The sequence below is a fragment of the Stegastes partitus genome, unplaced genomic scaffold (genome assembly GCF_000690725.1).
Source record: "Stegastes partitus isolate 25-593 unplaced genomic scaffold, Stegastes_partitus-1.0.2 Scaffold272, whole genome shotgun sequence".
NCBI lineage: Eukaryota > Metazoa > Chordata > Actinopteri > Pomacentridae > Stegastes > Stegastes partitus.
In genome coordinates, this window is record NW_007578003.1 from 325,218 (window position 1) to 340,976 (window position 15,759).

Here is a 15,759-nt window from a genome sequence, read left to right on the forward strand (position 1 = left end):
TGAGGAGAAAAATATTATGATCAGGTCTTAACAGCTTCCAGTGCTATAGTTTAATCTCTGCTGTTGCATTGAGTGTCCGTGTACTGAGGAAATAGATGCCCTAAAGCGACGCACTGCAGGAGGCAAACGCAGCCTACAAAACTGAACCCAGTAACCTAAAATGGGGAATCTGGGCTAAATTCCTAAAGAGGATGTGGCCGAGTGCTTTTCAGAATCCGCCCACTTTGTCGTGTGCTGGCTGTGGCACCTCTAAAAATCCAAACAGGACCCCTCTCAAATGGGTTTCCTTCCTCTACAGCGACCCCTCACTGAGGGCGGAGGGGCGGTGGGAGCAGGGGAAGGAGGGACCTTCAGAGATTCCCCAGTGCGTTGGACTTGAAAGTTTCTGTTTCTGTGAACTTTACATCAAACGATCATGGGCTGCTGCTGGCTCTTTGAAGTGGCAGAAGCAAGGGGGGGTATCAGGGCTGAATTCAAGCTTCTGCCTCAACATGTTCCGGTTCAAAAACGGACTCTGCCGCAGTGCAAAAACAGCTCAGCTAAAGGTCTGATGGAAATGGCACGAGATCAAGGCCAAGAACTTATCTACCGGTTATCTTTTTCTTTAACATACAGCAGGATCTCTGGATGGACAGTAGAGTTACAGTACACACAGTTCACTCAGCGCCTCACTGTCACCTTTCTTCAAGTCTCTGATTGGTATGTGTCAGAGTTTTTACAAAAGCCATCTTTGGTTTGTGGCTTTACAAGCCTAAAATGTCAAAAAAAAGCAAACACTCTGCTAACACAGCTATTCCTGCAGCTACTACAACAACATTAAGTAAAATGTCAGTGCCAAGGTTAATTGTTCGGGAAGTGGCGTGCTTCATAAAAATTGAAAACAGGAAATCTGTGGTACTGTTTGCAGTAAATGCTCAATCTGTCAGCAATTAGGAGAGTTGTGGCTTCGCTCCTGAATTTAATTTGTAGTTTTTCCACTTCAATCTGTCCACTCATCCTTCTGAGATCACAGAGATCACTGCCTCTGTTGTTGTTTAATGTCATTTTACTTTCATTTTCTCTTGCTGTCTCACTACCTAACACTATGTGAAGAAGACTATTATGGATCCCAATACCAGAATAACATGCTTACATTTACATATTTTTACATTTTATGTAAATACATTATTTATTTATTTGCTTTATTGCCTAGTAGGTTTTCGCATACAATGAATTTGACTTGGTAAGTACAGTACAATGTGTAACATTATGTCAAGCATAGTAAAAGAACAAATTACCAATCATATACATTTTTTGTGTTGCAAATAGCAGCAAACATCCATGAAATAACGATATTTTGATGATTTTTCTAGAGTAAAAATTGTATCAAATATTATTTGTAATTTAATAAAACAGGGAAAATATGTCAAATAACAATTAAAAAAATTATATACGATTTTTTAAATCTTTTTTTTCATAGCAAATATCTACAAAATAATGACAGTGTGCCAATTTAAGTGGCGTCAACATGGTATACTTTTTTTTTGTCAAGTGTGGGAAAAAACGAAACAAAAGAAAAAAGGATTGGAAGAAATCAACCCCACCATGCCTCAAAGACTGGTTACATGAACTCGTTTCGGATATCCATCTGGAGAAACTGCGGTTTAATAATGTAAAAGGACAACAAAAATGGGAAGCATCCTGGGGTCCTTTGTTGAAACACCTGGATTTGGTCTGACTGTAAATTTTTGATGGATTGTCATGCATTTATATGTTTTTATTTATGTGTTCCTTTTTTCTTGTTTTGTTTTGTTTCGTTTATGAACGCTATATGCTACCAGATACTTGTTTATCTTTGTTATGCGGAACTCAAATTATTTATTTTTTTTCTTGTTTTTTTGGTATTGTAGTTTACAATTTTTTTCCGATTGTATCACTCTCCTCCATGGTGTGTGTGTGTGTGTGTGTGTGTATATGTAGGTGTGTATGTGCGTGTTCTTGGGTTGGGTTGGGGCATTGGGTTTCTGTTTTATTTTGTGTGGATTTGTATGGAGATGTTTGGAAACGTGGCAATAAAAATAGAAATAAATAAAAAAGAAAAAAAAAGAAAAAATCAAAGCAAATGACCATTTCTACAAATAAATGTTTTTGATGTGAACATTGTTTATTTATTTTTTTATTTATTTTTATGTTTAACATGTAAATTAATATATTTTTCAGTGATTTTACTATTACTTGTAATTTCCCAAAACTGGGAAAATCTATAATATCACAGTAACTTTGACTGTTATTTGTACCAATATGGTTCCATATCATTGTTATTACTTTGTATTTGTAGAGCAATATATCATATTAAATGTAATTTTGACGTAAATGAGATTATCACTCCTTTGTGATATATTCTGTGTAGAGCTTCCTCTGAGTCGGCGGGCACTAGGACCCTGCGGACTCGGCAGCCTGAGAGGGGCCGGGCTCTGGTTTTCCCATGCACCACCATCCACTGACATTGGCCGCTGCTCCACATTAAACAGCCTGCATTCATAAAAAAAAAAAAAAGGAAAAAAAGAAACGAGGAACCATCTGACAAGCGCAGCGTCCACTGGTAGCTGCCTTCACTGTCTATTGCGCTCAGCAGAAAGCACCGAAACTCAGAGGAGAGAGAAAAAAATGGCCAAAAGTGAGAGGCAAAGAAGAAGTTTGAAGAGTGAGGAGTTCTTCTTTGATTCCGACGCGTCTCTCTTGGATCAGCAAGATTTCGAGATGTCTAGTTGCCCTTTCAATGACGTCTTCAACTCCAAAGACTCCCACATGGAGCAGATCAACACTTTTCTGAAAAACGTACAAGTTTTGCTGGAGGCTGCTCGATTTCTTGAGAGCGCCGAGAGGAAGGACGGAAGTGAGTTTATTTTGTGCTGCGTTTGATCCTTTTTCATTTGCATCTGAATTTCAGAGAAAAAGAAAAAAAAAAAGGAAAAAAAAACAAGACTTCATTGTCAACAGTCTCAGACAACAAAGGGCTGAGTTCATTCAACTAAGCACCCCTGCCTGCAGTAAGCACAGCCTATGACAGGGCACTAATATGAGTGATTTACGCTTTGCAATTATAGGAGGAGGATGAAAATACAAGCATTCATTATTTTTCCTGGACTATTTTTATCTGCATTATCGGTGGGCACTGTCGCTTTGCACCTCCACAATTTCCAACCGAGGTCGCCTTTTTTTTCCTTTTTTTTTTTTTAAATCCCTGCAGCGTAGATAAAGCAATATGACATAATGATTAGGTGTGTGGGTGTGAATTTTGGCGACCGTTCCGTTATAATAAATCTGACCACATTGCAGCGCCCTCCAACTCAGTTTAGGATGATGTCATTGTGCCCCCGCAGACTCGATCGAGAGAGAAAAAAACCCAACTTTATAGATAAAAACCGATGCGGACACAGATGAGTGTTGACTTTCATGAAAACGTAGAAATGTCTGATTTAGCTGTTTGATGGTGATGTTTTAGAAACGTGTACGGCATTGTGCCACTATCTGTTAGAAGGCTGATTGCAGATGACATAACCTGAAACTGCAAGTGGACTCTGGCCTATATATAATTTAATGGCAGGTCATTTAAGAAATGCAATGCAAGAAAAACACATCCTCGATTCATTCTAACAAGTCATGATTTAATGAGGCTGCAGAATAGGCTGTTTTTTTTTAATCGTCTCTTTTGCGTGCATCTGTTCGTGCAGGGCTGTTTACGTGCAGAAAGATCGATCATATGGACCGACGCGTGTTGCGAAGGTCCTTTTGTTTTTTTAAAAACTCGCCTTATGTGGTCTATTATAATGTAACGTGGGAATTCTCAGCAGATCGCGGAGCACAGCTCTCCTCTCGATTGTTTGCTTCCTGCTATTTGTGGGCGTGCCGCGCTGCTTTCCACATGGCGCAAACCTCCTCTGCGATTGGTCAGCTGCGAGCTCAACCCTCGACGCCTGTCAAAGCCACCTGCCAATCAGAAGCTAGCTCGGTGGCGACGTCACGTGTTGCTGGGCCTGGCTTCAGCCAGCAAGTACCGGCCCACAGACCCGGTGCACCACGGGAGTTGGAGGCTTTTACGGAGATTGGCAAAAGAGAACATGATTAGCTATTGGTATTTTTGTTTATATAGTAACACATAAAAAAGCGTCAGTAGATTAATTATTGATTGATTTTTTTAGTTATTGCAAGTCAAAAATCGTGACTAATACAGTTTCAGAAGCCAGTGATCTGAAAGTATCTTTAAAGTTATTTTAACTTTTTATATCATTGTTATCAGAAGCAGCAATGATCTCATGAAACTTTTCAAGAACACAAGAATTTTTGTTTATTGCATAACACATAAACTAACAGCATTAATCGATTTTTTTTGTTATTGCAAACCAAAAAACAAAAACAAAAAACACAAACAGCTCTCATACAGTAGTCATGAATATTTCAGTATTATATTTATTTCAACTTAAAAAAAGAAAATAAAACGTAATCAGAAGCAGCAATGACCTAATTAAACTTCCTGAGGATCAACAATCACCACATTATCTATAACTAATTTCAATTGAAACTGTTAAAACACAGAATGGTGTGAATCCCCCAACAAAATGGCAAGTTTGAAATAGGAACACACTATCAAAAGCGTAAATGCAATGATTCCCAGAAGTGCAGAGCCATCAATTACATGATGTCAGTTATTTTGCACTACAACTAAAGGAAAAATGAAAAAAAAAGAGGACTGAGAATATATGTCTGTTATATGTAAACATAACACTGTGTCAGAAATGTGTAGGTTTTTATCAATCAAACTGGCCTGCTATAATTACATTTGTTGCATAAAGTAGAAGGAGGGTTTTCTACTTAATATATTACAGCTACAACAGTGTAAATTGTGAAACTCGGTGGTACTCTGTTACCCAGAATGCATCACGTCTGGCCCGGCCTCTTCCCAGCTCGGTCCCCGCCTCCCAGCTGAGCAGCTAGGTAAACAAACAGGAGAGGAGAGGAAACGAGCAGCAGCAGGCACTTTGCTGGCTCTGGGCTCCCTCGGGGGATATTTTATATTGTTTATACCCGTTTTTGTAAAAAAGAAAATATATATCTATATATATCTATATATAATAATTTGATATCGTGTTTCCTAGAAACTTTTAATACTTTGATACGCTGGTTTTGGCATTTTCTAACAACGAAACCTGGCAAGGATTGGCTACAGCTTGCTAGCTTACACTGGATTTTTTCCCCCTTTTTTTCCTCTCGACAAAGGCTGCTAATGAGCCAGCAAAGACACTGAACAAGATAACAATACGTCGATTTAAAAAGAAAAAAGAAGAAAAAAAAAAGCAACCAGTGTAGTAATAACCGATGTACTGTCTTCCCTGCATTTAAAAGCGAGCGGCCGTTGCTGCTGCTAACGTTAAAGCGCCGAGGAGAGCTTTGCTAACGTTAAAGGCAGCCAGCCTCAGGAAAGAATGACGGCTGTTCAGCTAATAAATATCCAGCGGTTATTGGAAGCAGCGGAATATCTAGAAAGGAGAGAAAGAGGTGAATATATATTGCAATAACGCTTTGTGTGTTTTAGCTGCTGGGATGCGTAAAAAGCTGGAGGTGTTGACTTGAGAAGATTTTTCTTCTCGTCAGCATCCCCAGTTGTGGCACAAGGTTGAGGAGGAAAAAGTGTCTGAACTCACCCCTGATGGCTCTATTTTTTCCTTCTTTCTTTCAACAGAATGTGAACACGGATATGCTTCGACATTTCCGTCAAATCAGAACACAAACTACCAGAGGCAAAGAAAATTCCGAAATAAGAAGTTCAGCAGTAATCACAATAGGTAAGAAATCGATCTCTTTCGTTGAAAATGTTTACCTTTTTTTCTTGCTTATGTTCTCTATATGTTTGCTGCTAATGATAGATGCTCCACTAAGTCTTTCACATTTGAATTTCTGGGCTTGATGTAGTAATATATAGTGTCTGAGCAGGGTGTACACTTAGCAGAAGGCTGATTTCTGTGTGGAGAAGTTTCCATTGATTTATTAAAGATGTGCCAAACTCGTAGAGGCTTTTTGAAACCCGTAACGTGCACGTTTGAGCGTCCACACCGCCGGTTTTGCTGGCTTGGGAGGGAGGGAGGGAGCGGGCACAACGGCTCTGCTGGCTTTTCATCAGCTGATTGTCAAACGGACTGCAGTGGCCGAGGTTAGGGACCGGGGCGAAAGTGACAGCCTCAAAACGAAAAACATCCCTCGTAACGGTGTGCCATTTTTCAAGTTACAATTAAATACACACACGTGATTTTCCCTGTGGTTTAAATTTAATAATCTCCCTAGGTTTTGATGGTAGACATACACATTTTATCCCCATCTCAGATATATTCTACACTGTGGGAGAGAGCGATAGTTTGTCTTTTGCCCTAAAGAGGAAACGCTGCTATTTATGGCTTGTGTTGTTTGCAGACATCTAAAGGTGAATATGTAGAGCCTCTTTCAGGACTAATGATGCTTAGTGTAATCAGTAATTTGCTGCTTCCCCATTTTCTACTTCTTTATTCTCTTAAGAACGGCGCGGAAGCACTTTCTGCACGCATCATTTCGAAGCTATTGATGAGTGTTGTGGAACATATGTTTAGTAATCTGTTAGCGTACAGCTTGTTGTAACACTGTCTGATAATCACATCATTAGCTGCCACAAAGATTAAGGTTCTTGCCGGGCCTATTGCTTTCACTGATGACAGGAACTTGTCTTTGGTAGTAGAAGCAAGGAGGATCTCCCAAGTTAAGACCCACTGGTATTGTGTTTTCTCTTGGTGCTAGGCTGCTTACATTAATCTGTCCATTGACAATCATACATCAAACACCAGCCCCACACACACTCTCTCTCTCTCTCTGTCTCTCTCTCTCTGTCTCTCTCTCTCTCTCTCAGAGCCTTTTAATATTAATGTAAGAGAGGGCCACAAACAGGAACTGCGCATTACTCATCATGAGCGCAGAACGCTGCCTAGTTCTGCATGGCAACAGTCATGATCAGAGGCATCGTAAGTCTGAGGCCCTGTTCGTAACGCTTCACAACATTTGGCCCTAATAGGGGAAATAAATGAGAGGGCGACAACTGTTGATGCTTGAGAGAATTTGCTGTTCATGCACCCTTGATTGCTTTTGGTTAAAATTAATCTTTTTTTTTTAGTCACCACACAGTTGTTGTCTCCCTGTTTTGTTGCAGTTTTTGAGCCAAGCTGTAACAAATGTAAAATTAAATATATCACGAAGAAGCTTCCACAGAGCATGTTTGTCCCTAAGTCAGCTTCTAAAGGAGGACAACTTCAAAAGTCAGTGGTGGAAGGATTTCATATTCAGGACAGAAAATGGCAGTGAGAGATGCAGAGAAAAGATCTGTTCTTCAAAAGCTTAATAACACAGAGAAGCACGACAGATTACACTGCGCAAGAATAGCGCTTGGTGTTGGTCTTCTCCACAGAGACATGTTCACGACTCAGCCAGCGAGTTAACACATTTAGGATCTAACATCGTTTCACAGCATCATATTGTGATGTGGCTTATTTTATTCCCACTGGAACTGCACACCTTGCAAACCAACAAAACAGCATTATTTGGGTATTGCCAGTGTGCCAGGCTTACTGATGGGACACATGTCTGCGTCCCATACATGGCCTGCCAACATAGGTGAGAAATCTTGCTAATTAGTCAAGGTTGTGAGCAATTTTTATCACCTCACAATGTCAGATGGCAATGTCCATGGAAATAAAGGCATCATGTATCAGCCAGAGAGGTCTGAGCATCACAACGATGACTCTTCTGTCAACTTCTGTGTGTGCATTTTTAATGACAAAAAGAGATTCAGTTTATGGCTGACCAGTGAAGGTGTCTAGATGAGTGCATTGTACTATATCTACACCTCACACACAAACACTTATTCTCACGTATAAACACTCTGAGGGCCTTTCAAATTTACTGCTAAGCCGAGTTCTTAGAGGTTATGATAATACATTCATCATAATATTTATGTTACTATTACTGTTACATTTCATTCAAACACATTACTTTCAGCTTCTAGCTTGCTCTGGCTGAAGCAGTCTTCTCAGTAGCATGTTGAGGCTTAAAGTGATGGGCTTATCTGGCCTGTCCTCTGTTGCCTACCGTTTATAGCAAGGTTCCTTTATCTCATTGACCCACTCTGTGTGTGCATATACATGCACACAGATACACGTCTGCATGCGGGCCTGCAGAAGGAAGCACGCTGCTGTTGTGTGTGGCCTTGAGCCAGTTTATAATCTGTATTGCATTGTTGTTGTGCTCCAGACACTCAGATATCTGATTCTGGAGGCAGGGAAAGGGGCTTGTCGTGATAACAGCCTATGGGAAAGTAAGCTGACTTAGGCTGATTGCTGTGAGTGAGGGGACGTACTAAGATCTGCTGTGTGTCGCAGTTCTTTGATTGTGGGGACTTGTAACGGGGCTGACCTAAGGCCTGCCTGACTTCCAGAACAGTAAATGAAGTGGCATCAACATAGCCCTAAACTTCTAAAGTTATTTCTTAACTGAAAAGAATAATTTTGGGTTCACTCAAGTTTCCTCGCCACTGTCTGTATTGTAGCAGCTTTTCAAATTTGGACGATTTAACATTTAACACTTATTACATTGTTTGACCTGCAGTGACTGCAGCCACAGTTATACTGGTTCCCCAAAATGCACTTTTTCAGAGCGATGATTAGCCCCAAAAAGTGACATTCTAAAACACAATAAGGGATTGCATTTTGGTAAAACAGCCAGAGTTTTAAAAGGGTTACAAAATGGGACGTGGGTTACCAAGCAACACAGATGCAGTGCAGCAACTTTGGCGTTGTTAGCTGTCAAATTCATCTTCTGTTCGCAGAACTACACTTACTGCCAGCAAGAATCATTATATACGTACAAAAAGTCAGCAATAAACACAAGACTGACTGTTTATTTTCCCATCAGAGGACTAATTTGGATTTTTTTTGTGATCAACAGAAGAGATTGTTTCGATTTATCATTTATGTAATTTTAGCACATGTGGCTGGTTGGCCTGATGCAGAGCACAGCCATGCATGACTACTACAGGGTTGCATGTGTAAGTTGAAACCTGTCAAGAGCACGCGTGAGAGCACTTAAGCTCAGAGGTTTTCAGGGAATGGCCTTCGCCGACTTACATGTGAGCTCTGTGTTTTGCTGTGATAGCAGCTACTGAACCTGGCTATAGACCTTGTCATGTTAAATCAAATATACTGCCACGGTTGACTTAACATCCAGACTTGTTTATCCGACTACATGAACAGTAATGCAGTCTAATGTAGATGTATAGGGTTTTTATCGGTGTAAATAATTAAACTTAGGAAAAATAATTTCCTCTGAGGCAGGGCCAGTTTTTACAGACCGAACCACCGCTTTGGACAGCTGGCATTCTCTCTGTTCTATTCTTATCTCTCGTTTTCTTTATATTTCACTGCATCTGTATCAGCTAAATGGCAGTTTTGTCAGCTGAGCTCAGTAGTTAAAGAAAAAATACACACGGAATGCATATTGTAGTACTGGAAACCCACAATATAAAGAAGCGTTTGACCAAGGACAGGTTGCATTCATCAACACCCACCCCCCCCCCGAAACTTCAAACCTTGTGCCCACTGAGACGAGGTTGAGTGGAGTTTGTGTGCATGGGAACGGCCATTTAAGCATCAGAAGGAGGGCTTGTCTCCCTTCAGTATGTTGCCACACAAAGACACTCTTAGGGACCAGCTGATTCACTTTACATTATTAACAGAGCACTGAACCCTGGATGCTTGTGTGTACGTGTGTGCACATACTCATACTCGCCCAGCAGTGCATGCACACACACACACACGCGCGCACACATATACGCTAATGCACAGTGTGAATGCGTCTGCAGTGTCACACACACATCCTCCCAGAGTTATGCTTTGCATTATTGAGGAAGAGGCTGTATAATGCCACAGTGCATGCCTGGATGGCACGTTGACATTTGTTGGTATAAAGGCTTCAGCGCACCGGAACCGAGAATTGGTTTTGTTTGGGATTAATTAATAAATTCATAAATCACATCTGACACGCCAATTCACCAAGTGCCTCTCAGCCCGTGTTTGTTTTGCTGATATACTTATCTTATTATTATACCTAATTTCCCCATGTGGAGTGCATTGCCTTTTATGGCAAAGGCACACTAGGTCTGTATTTTTTGCTTGTTCGGTATGCAAACATGTACAGCTGCTCTTTATCTAATGGCTTGTGTTTTTTGTTTTTGCAGGTCGACACATAATGAGCTGGAAAAGAATAGGTGAGTTACATTTAAAAAAAAAAAAAAATTCACATTTATTTTACAGAGCACATCCTGCAGACACCCTAGTCTGACATGTGAATTAGTCATGCCCTACTTTCATTTTGCCCCACAATGTGTTTTTGGCACTTCCTCTTCGACAGGTTTTTCAAACAAAACACGAGAGGTTGCCCAGTTGTGTTCAAGACATCCCCTTCTTTCCTTTCACCGCCCTGTTTTCCCCCCGTCTCGTGGTCACTCTCTTTGCACCTTTTTGTGCAAAGGCTGAGTTATGCAACAGTTTGGTTACTAGTCCTTGTTTTTGCCTCCATGTGGCTGTGTGGGTCCATGTGACGCAAATTTCATCATCTGAGTGTCTCCATGCAGCTCAAAATTTGTGACCACACCAGCTGTCCGTACTATGAGCGCACCGGCTGTGTATGGGCTAGAAAAAGTAAAGTGGACGCTCATTTTGTACACTGAATGCGTGCACTGTATTCCACATCTTTAGGCCTATTCTTATTAAGCTGTCACACTGAGCATTTTCTTCTTTTTTTTTTTTTCTTTGCTTTTTCCTTGATGTTCAGCCAAATACAACAAACAAAGGCGCTTTTCTCGTTGCTGTCAGGTGGTCGCCATCATGTTTTCTAGTGAGCGTGTGTGGAACGTGTCTATGTATGTGTCCAACCAATTGTAGAAAGTAGAAAAGCATGTGGAAGTCCACGTGTGTCCTCGAGTATGATCTTTAGGCTTCACTAAAGTAAAATAAAATTAAAATGTTGCTAGTTTTGATTTAAAGATGCTTTTTAATTGGTATGTAGTATTGGCAACAGAGTCGGTTCTATATCCGAACAGAACGTCCTTTCCGTGGCCTTCTAGCCCGAGCGTGATTCTATTCTGAGTTATAGCTCTGCTTTCAAGATGGTATGTACTGTGTAAAAAGTGGGGTATTCAACGAGACCTCGGTTTGTGATGGTTTACCGCACCGTCCTCTGAAGAGCGCGAGAGCTGGTTTCTTAGAAGCCCTTATCAGATTGAGTTCACCACCCACATAGGGTGCTTGCTGGTGTTTATGCTCTGTGAACTTGCAGGCTCCAAGAGTCAAGCAGTAAAGGGTTTTCTTTGACACCATAAATAAGAGTGGCTAGACTTTCAGGATTTATGGTAAATAGAAAAAAAAGCTTGCCTTCCATTTCATTATCTCAGAGCGTGTGGGTACAATGAAAGGATGTGGGAGGCTGGATCCATTCAGTGTAATTACATATCACCTCAGCCTGTTTTTCTCGCCATTCTCCCTGGCAGCCTCTTCTGAAAGGATGGGAACATTGGAAGGAGAGCCGTCCAGTGAGTTAAATATAGACAAGAGTTGATGTGTCATCTTGGTGCTCATATGCGAAGCCACACAAGGCCAGCCGGTCGGCTGACTTGCCTCGGCAGATTGTGGCACCCATGCAGGGTTGCATTTTTTCAGTATTCCACCCACACAAATACATTTCAGAAAAGGGTGCCAGCTCAGTTGTTTGTTCCTATAACGCAGTGTGAAGGCTGTTTTCGTCACTTTTTCCACATTCTTGTAGCTGGTCTTTGTAGTATGGCCTCCTTTTTTGGCCATTTATGGCGTACAGCCGTCGCTACCAGTGCCTACGGACTAGTGTAAAGCCTGCACAGGGCACAACAGAAGGCTGATTACTGTGAACCACGAGGTAGATAGTTTAAATAACTGGTGAAATAATACTCTGTATGTAATAAAGTTGGTTTATGATAAGTATAAAGGGTCTGTGCGTTAGCTTTGCCTAATTCCCCTCCATTCTCATCATGCGTATAACAACCACTGAAACTTGCATCTTGTGCCTCCCTTTTTTTTTTCTCCCTGGCTCCACTTTGCAGACTCAGAAAGCTGCAGCACAGCAGATGCGGGCTGGGAACAGGCCGTCCTGTACCACACCGCTGTACCAAATCCAGATACTGACACCCTGTTTTTTCCTTCACTCCAGTCTTTGTTTTCAACTCGACACAGTGAGAACGGTGTTGTTGCTTAGTAGTTGACGAGTACAAGACTAATTTAAATTTCCATTAGTAAAGAAAGAGGGTAAAAATTGAAATGGTAATCCATCTTTTCAGAGGCACACTTAAAGTCAGAATCATTTATAATCCCTCCCCCCCCTTTTTTTTTTTTGCCAGCAGCTAATCCAATTCCCTTTAAGCACATGTCCCACTGTAAGTTATATGTATCAGCATAGTTGTTCACCCAAGTGTGTCAGGCTTATACCATGATTCTACAACAGCAGCAGCAGCTTTCGTTCCATCTCAGCAGACTTCCAAGTCTTGTAAATTGGAGGCACCTCCTTTATGGTCCAAGCTCGACTGTGGCTTTTTTTCAACACTTATCAAGCCCGTGTATCTACAACCGGCGAGACGATTTGCCTTGCATGGCTACCACAGGTCTTGATAACCTCTGTGACGCGTAGACTCATTGTGACAGCAGAGACCTCAAGAGGCAGATAAAAGGCACCGAAAGAGGCGGAAAAAAAAAACTTCACATTCCAGATACTCAACCTCTGGGACCAGATAACATGGTGGCTCTGCTGCTTTGATCATGTGCCTCTTATAGCCTTATTTCACTTCCACGTGTCACTATGAAATTACACTGCCTTAGTGGGATTTAACAGTAAAAGGCTTGTATGCCTGCATGTTGCCTGCAACGCTTTGATCTCATAGCCTTCTGTCTATTAGTTATTTTCTTTCAAACACGTTGATAATAAATTCCCGAGCTGAGGTTACTTGGTGGTTGATCATTGTGTATCATGCAGGGCATGTGCACTACACAAAATAACTAAGGTTTTCCACGGCGCAGAGTTTAATCTGCAGGTGTTCCGCTAGTTGTTGTTTTTTTCCCCATAGATGATGACTCTGTTTATGAATAATCAATACAACAGGCTTTTACCTGCTATAATAAATCCACAAGAACTATCGCTTATCATCTGAGTTCCTCCTCCGCTGCGACTTAGTCATTTTAATATTGTTTATCGGAGCCTGGCTTATAATACACACTGCAAATTATTTTCCCCAGTGCCCCGGCAGTGGAAGCAATATTAGCTTTTCCGCCTGATTCTTTACGAGGGGAGCTCGGCAAACAGTGTGTCAAACACCTTTCAGCGTGTGCCTGTGGAATATTAAAAAGGCTCACTCTTGGCCATTAGAATTGTCCTTGGGTGGCATGTAAGGAGCATCGGTGAGGTCCAAATTTGTTTTGGCTCAGCGGTATCGCCTCATTTGCGATAAACCTTGAATTATGTTTGTGTGTGAGAGAGAGTGTTTCTTTCTCTTGCTGCAAGGCAGAGGGACTTTTTTAGAATTTTTGATCAGATCCTAAAGCTTATTGCTCTTACTTAACTTCAAAAATATATCCTGTTGCTAAGTTTGTATCCTCAGATGTAGAGATAGGTTGGAAAAATGGAAGTTACTAATTATGATTACTGCTTTTGCTCATTTTCTTTCATATTTGGAAACTTTTTAGTGATGAGAAGTTTTCCTAAGTTTGAAGGGTGTCCCTAAATGTTTGATCAATCTTGTTCTAAGGTAAAGTAATTTACAGTTTTCCTTGTTAACACTCTGTCTAACCTTTATGTCACGAAAAACGATTTCAATTCAATTGATTTTTTTCCTTTTTCCTTGTTTTAGTCGCTCCCTCAGATTTGTTATTGTTACAAGTTTCTTCTTCCTTCTGTTATTTGAAAGAAATTTGCACGGGGAGAAGTTGTGCATTGTTGGGCTGACACTGAATTGGACTAGACGGGTGTCAAGTTTTTCAAATGGTACATATCTTTGTTGAGATTGAAGGCTTTCATGCATTTCTGTTCTGTCTAACCAGTGGGCTATAAACTCGGTGCTGTTGTTCCAGCCTTGGGGTTGGATGAGCAGTCAAACATGAATAAGCCTGGGTTACATTTTCTGGCTGTGCTGATGCTCCTTGAAGAAAGCAGAACTGCTTCACCAGTCTTTCTGTTGTCTTCTCAGTGAGTGCAGCCTATTCTCAGGCTCTGCTGCAGGGCCTAAAACTGGGACCATTTGTTCGGACCAACGTGACGACTTGTAAGCTTTTCTTGGCTCAGAAAAGCAGCTTAAGGGACTTGATCTTTGGTCTGGTGAGCCCAGCTAGAGCACGCACACGTGCTGGGGCATGTCACCTCCCCTTTCTCCGAGGCCACCCGGTCCTCGTTCTTAATAGCCTAGCTTGGCTTTGGCTTAGCTAACGATGGTGTCAGAGGACACGGAAGTAATTGACAGGCTGATGGGATGAGCAGAGGGATCGGTCAAACACACCTGACTAAGGGAAGCCTTAAGCAGCACGCAAACCTGATCTACATTCCAAGCGTGTGTATAGCAAGCATTTCTGCCCTGTAATTAACATGGTGAGACATGAGCCTGTATCAGGGTGGGATATTCGCACCAGCCACCACAAACAGTCAGATGGTGGCTGTGGGTAGACGTCTGCCTCCTCTACCAACTCGTGTGGCAGGTGCCCAGCTGTAATGAGGAGGTCGCAGTCTGTTTTTAAAGACTCAGTTGGCTCATTAGATGGTGAAAGTACCTTATTTAAGCTGCGTGCTCAGGAATGCGCGCGCTACCTTCAGCCAAGACAACTCTAAGACAAGCCAAAACAGGATCCTTGCTTTTTCACTTGCTCCTTGTTGGTGGCACGAGTGAGTTGTTCTGAGTCGAGGTGGAGGAGGATTAAATTACCCTTTATTGATTTATGTTTCAATTGCACCTGCCGGCTGGGTTGCCAGGTTTCTGACAGTGGAACCTTTTTGTAGATTGGCATTCTCAGCGGGCCCAGTCACATACGTTTTTAAGAGAAGCACTTACCTTTAACATCAAGAAATTGGAAAATCTATAGGCCTACAAGCAGTGTAGAACAAATGGACCTGATTTTCTAACTTTCCAATCAGCCAAATTGGGGGGAAAAGGCACCAGCATCAAGTGACAAGGGGACAAAGCATTGTTAAAAGATGAAAAAGGTGAGAACAAGCAAACCTTCTTGATTGTTGGCATGCTGTTAATACAAGCTCAGCTGTCATTGTAGCGAATTCTTGCTTCCTGGTAATGAACTTGGCATACGGCAGTTTGACGTAGCATATTATACAGAGTAGTATAGCTGCATCTGTTTCCACTCCCTATAATTCCAATATCAAATGCTGTAATTTGAGATTGAAAGCGGCTGCCTTGTGAGAACTGCGATGCCAGGACTGCCGACCTATACAGTTCTGCGGACATATCTTAGCATCCCCACTGGCCTGCTGTCAGATGGCGGAAGACAGTGTGAAATCAGAGGTCACCATTGTTTTGCCTCAGAGTCCATCCCCACACAGATGTTCCGTAGACAGGTGTGAAGAAAGGCCCCACACGGGGGGATCGGATGCAGGCACTTGAAGGCTCACCCATCACTCACATCTTGTCTTGCT

The 15,759-nt window shown here is 41.7% G+C and overlaps 1 protein-coding gene across 3 annotated transcripts in view; it reads left to right on the forward strand.

The window, feature by feature from the left end:
* The first annotated feature begins 375 nt into the window (after window positions 1-375).
* Window positions 376-15,759, forward strand: part of mxi1 (max interactor 1, dimerization protein) — a 35,822-nt gene continuing 20,438 nt past the window's right edge. The window contains exons 1-4 of one of the 3 annotated variants that reach the window (XM_008282448.1): window positions 376-387; window positions 4,995-5,535; window positions 5,720-5,822; window positions 10,286-10,315. In XM_008282448.1, coding sequence (XP_008280670.1) covers window positions 5,463-5,535; window positions 5,720-5,822; window positions 10,286-10,315 — 206 coding nt within the window. In that variant the 5' untranslated portion in view covers window positions 376-387; window positions 4,995-5,462. Of the gene's footprint in view, window positions 388-2,519; window positions 2,876-4,982; window positions 5,536-5,719; window positions 5,823-10,285; window positions 10,316-15,759 lie in introns of those variants that run through there. The other 2 variants (XM_008282446.1, XM_008282447.1) reach the window with 2 other exon arrangements.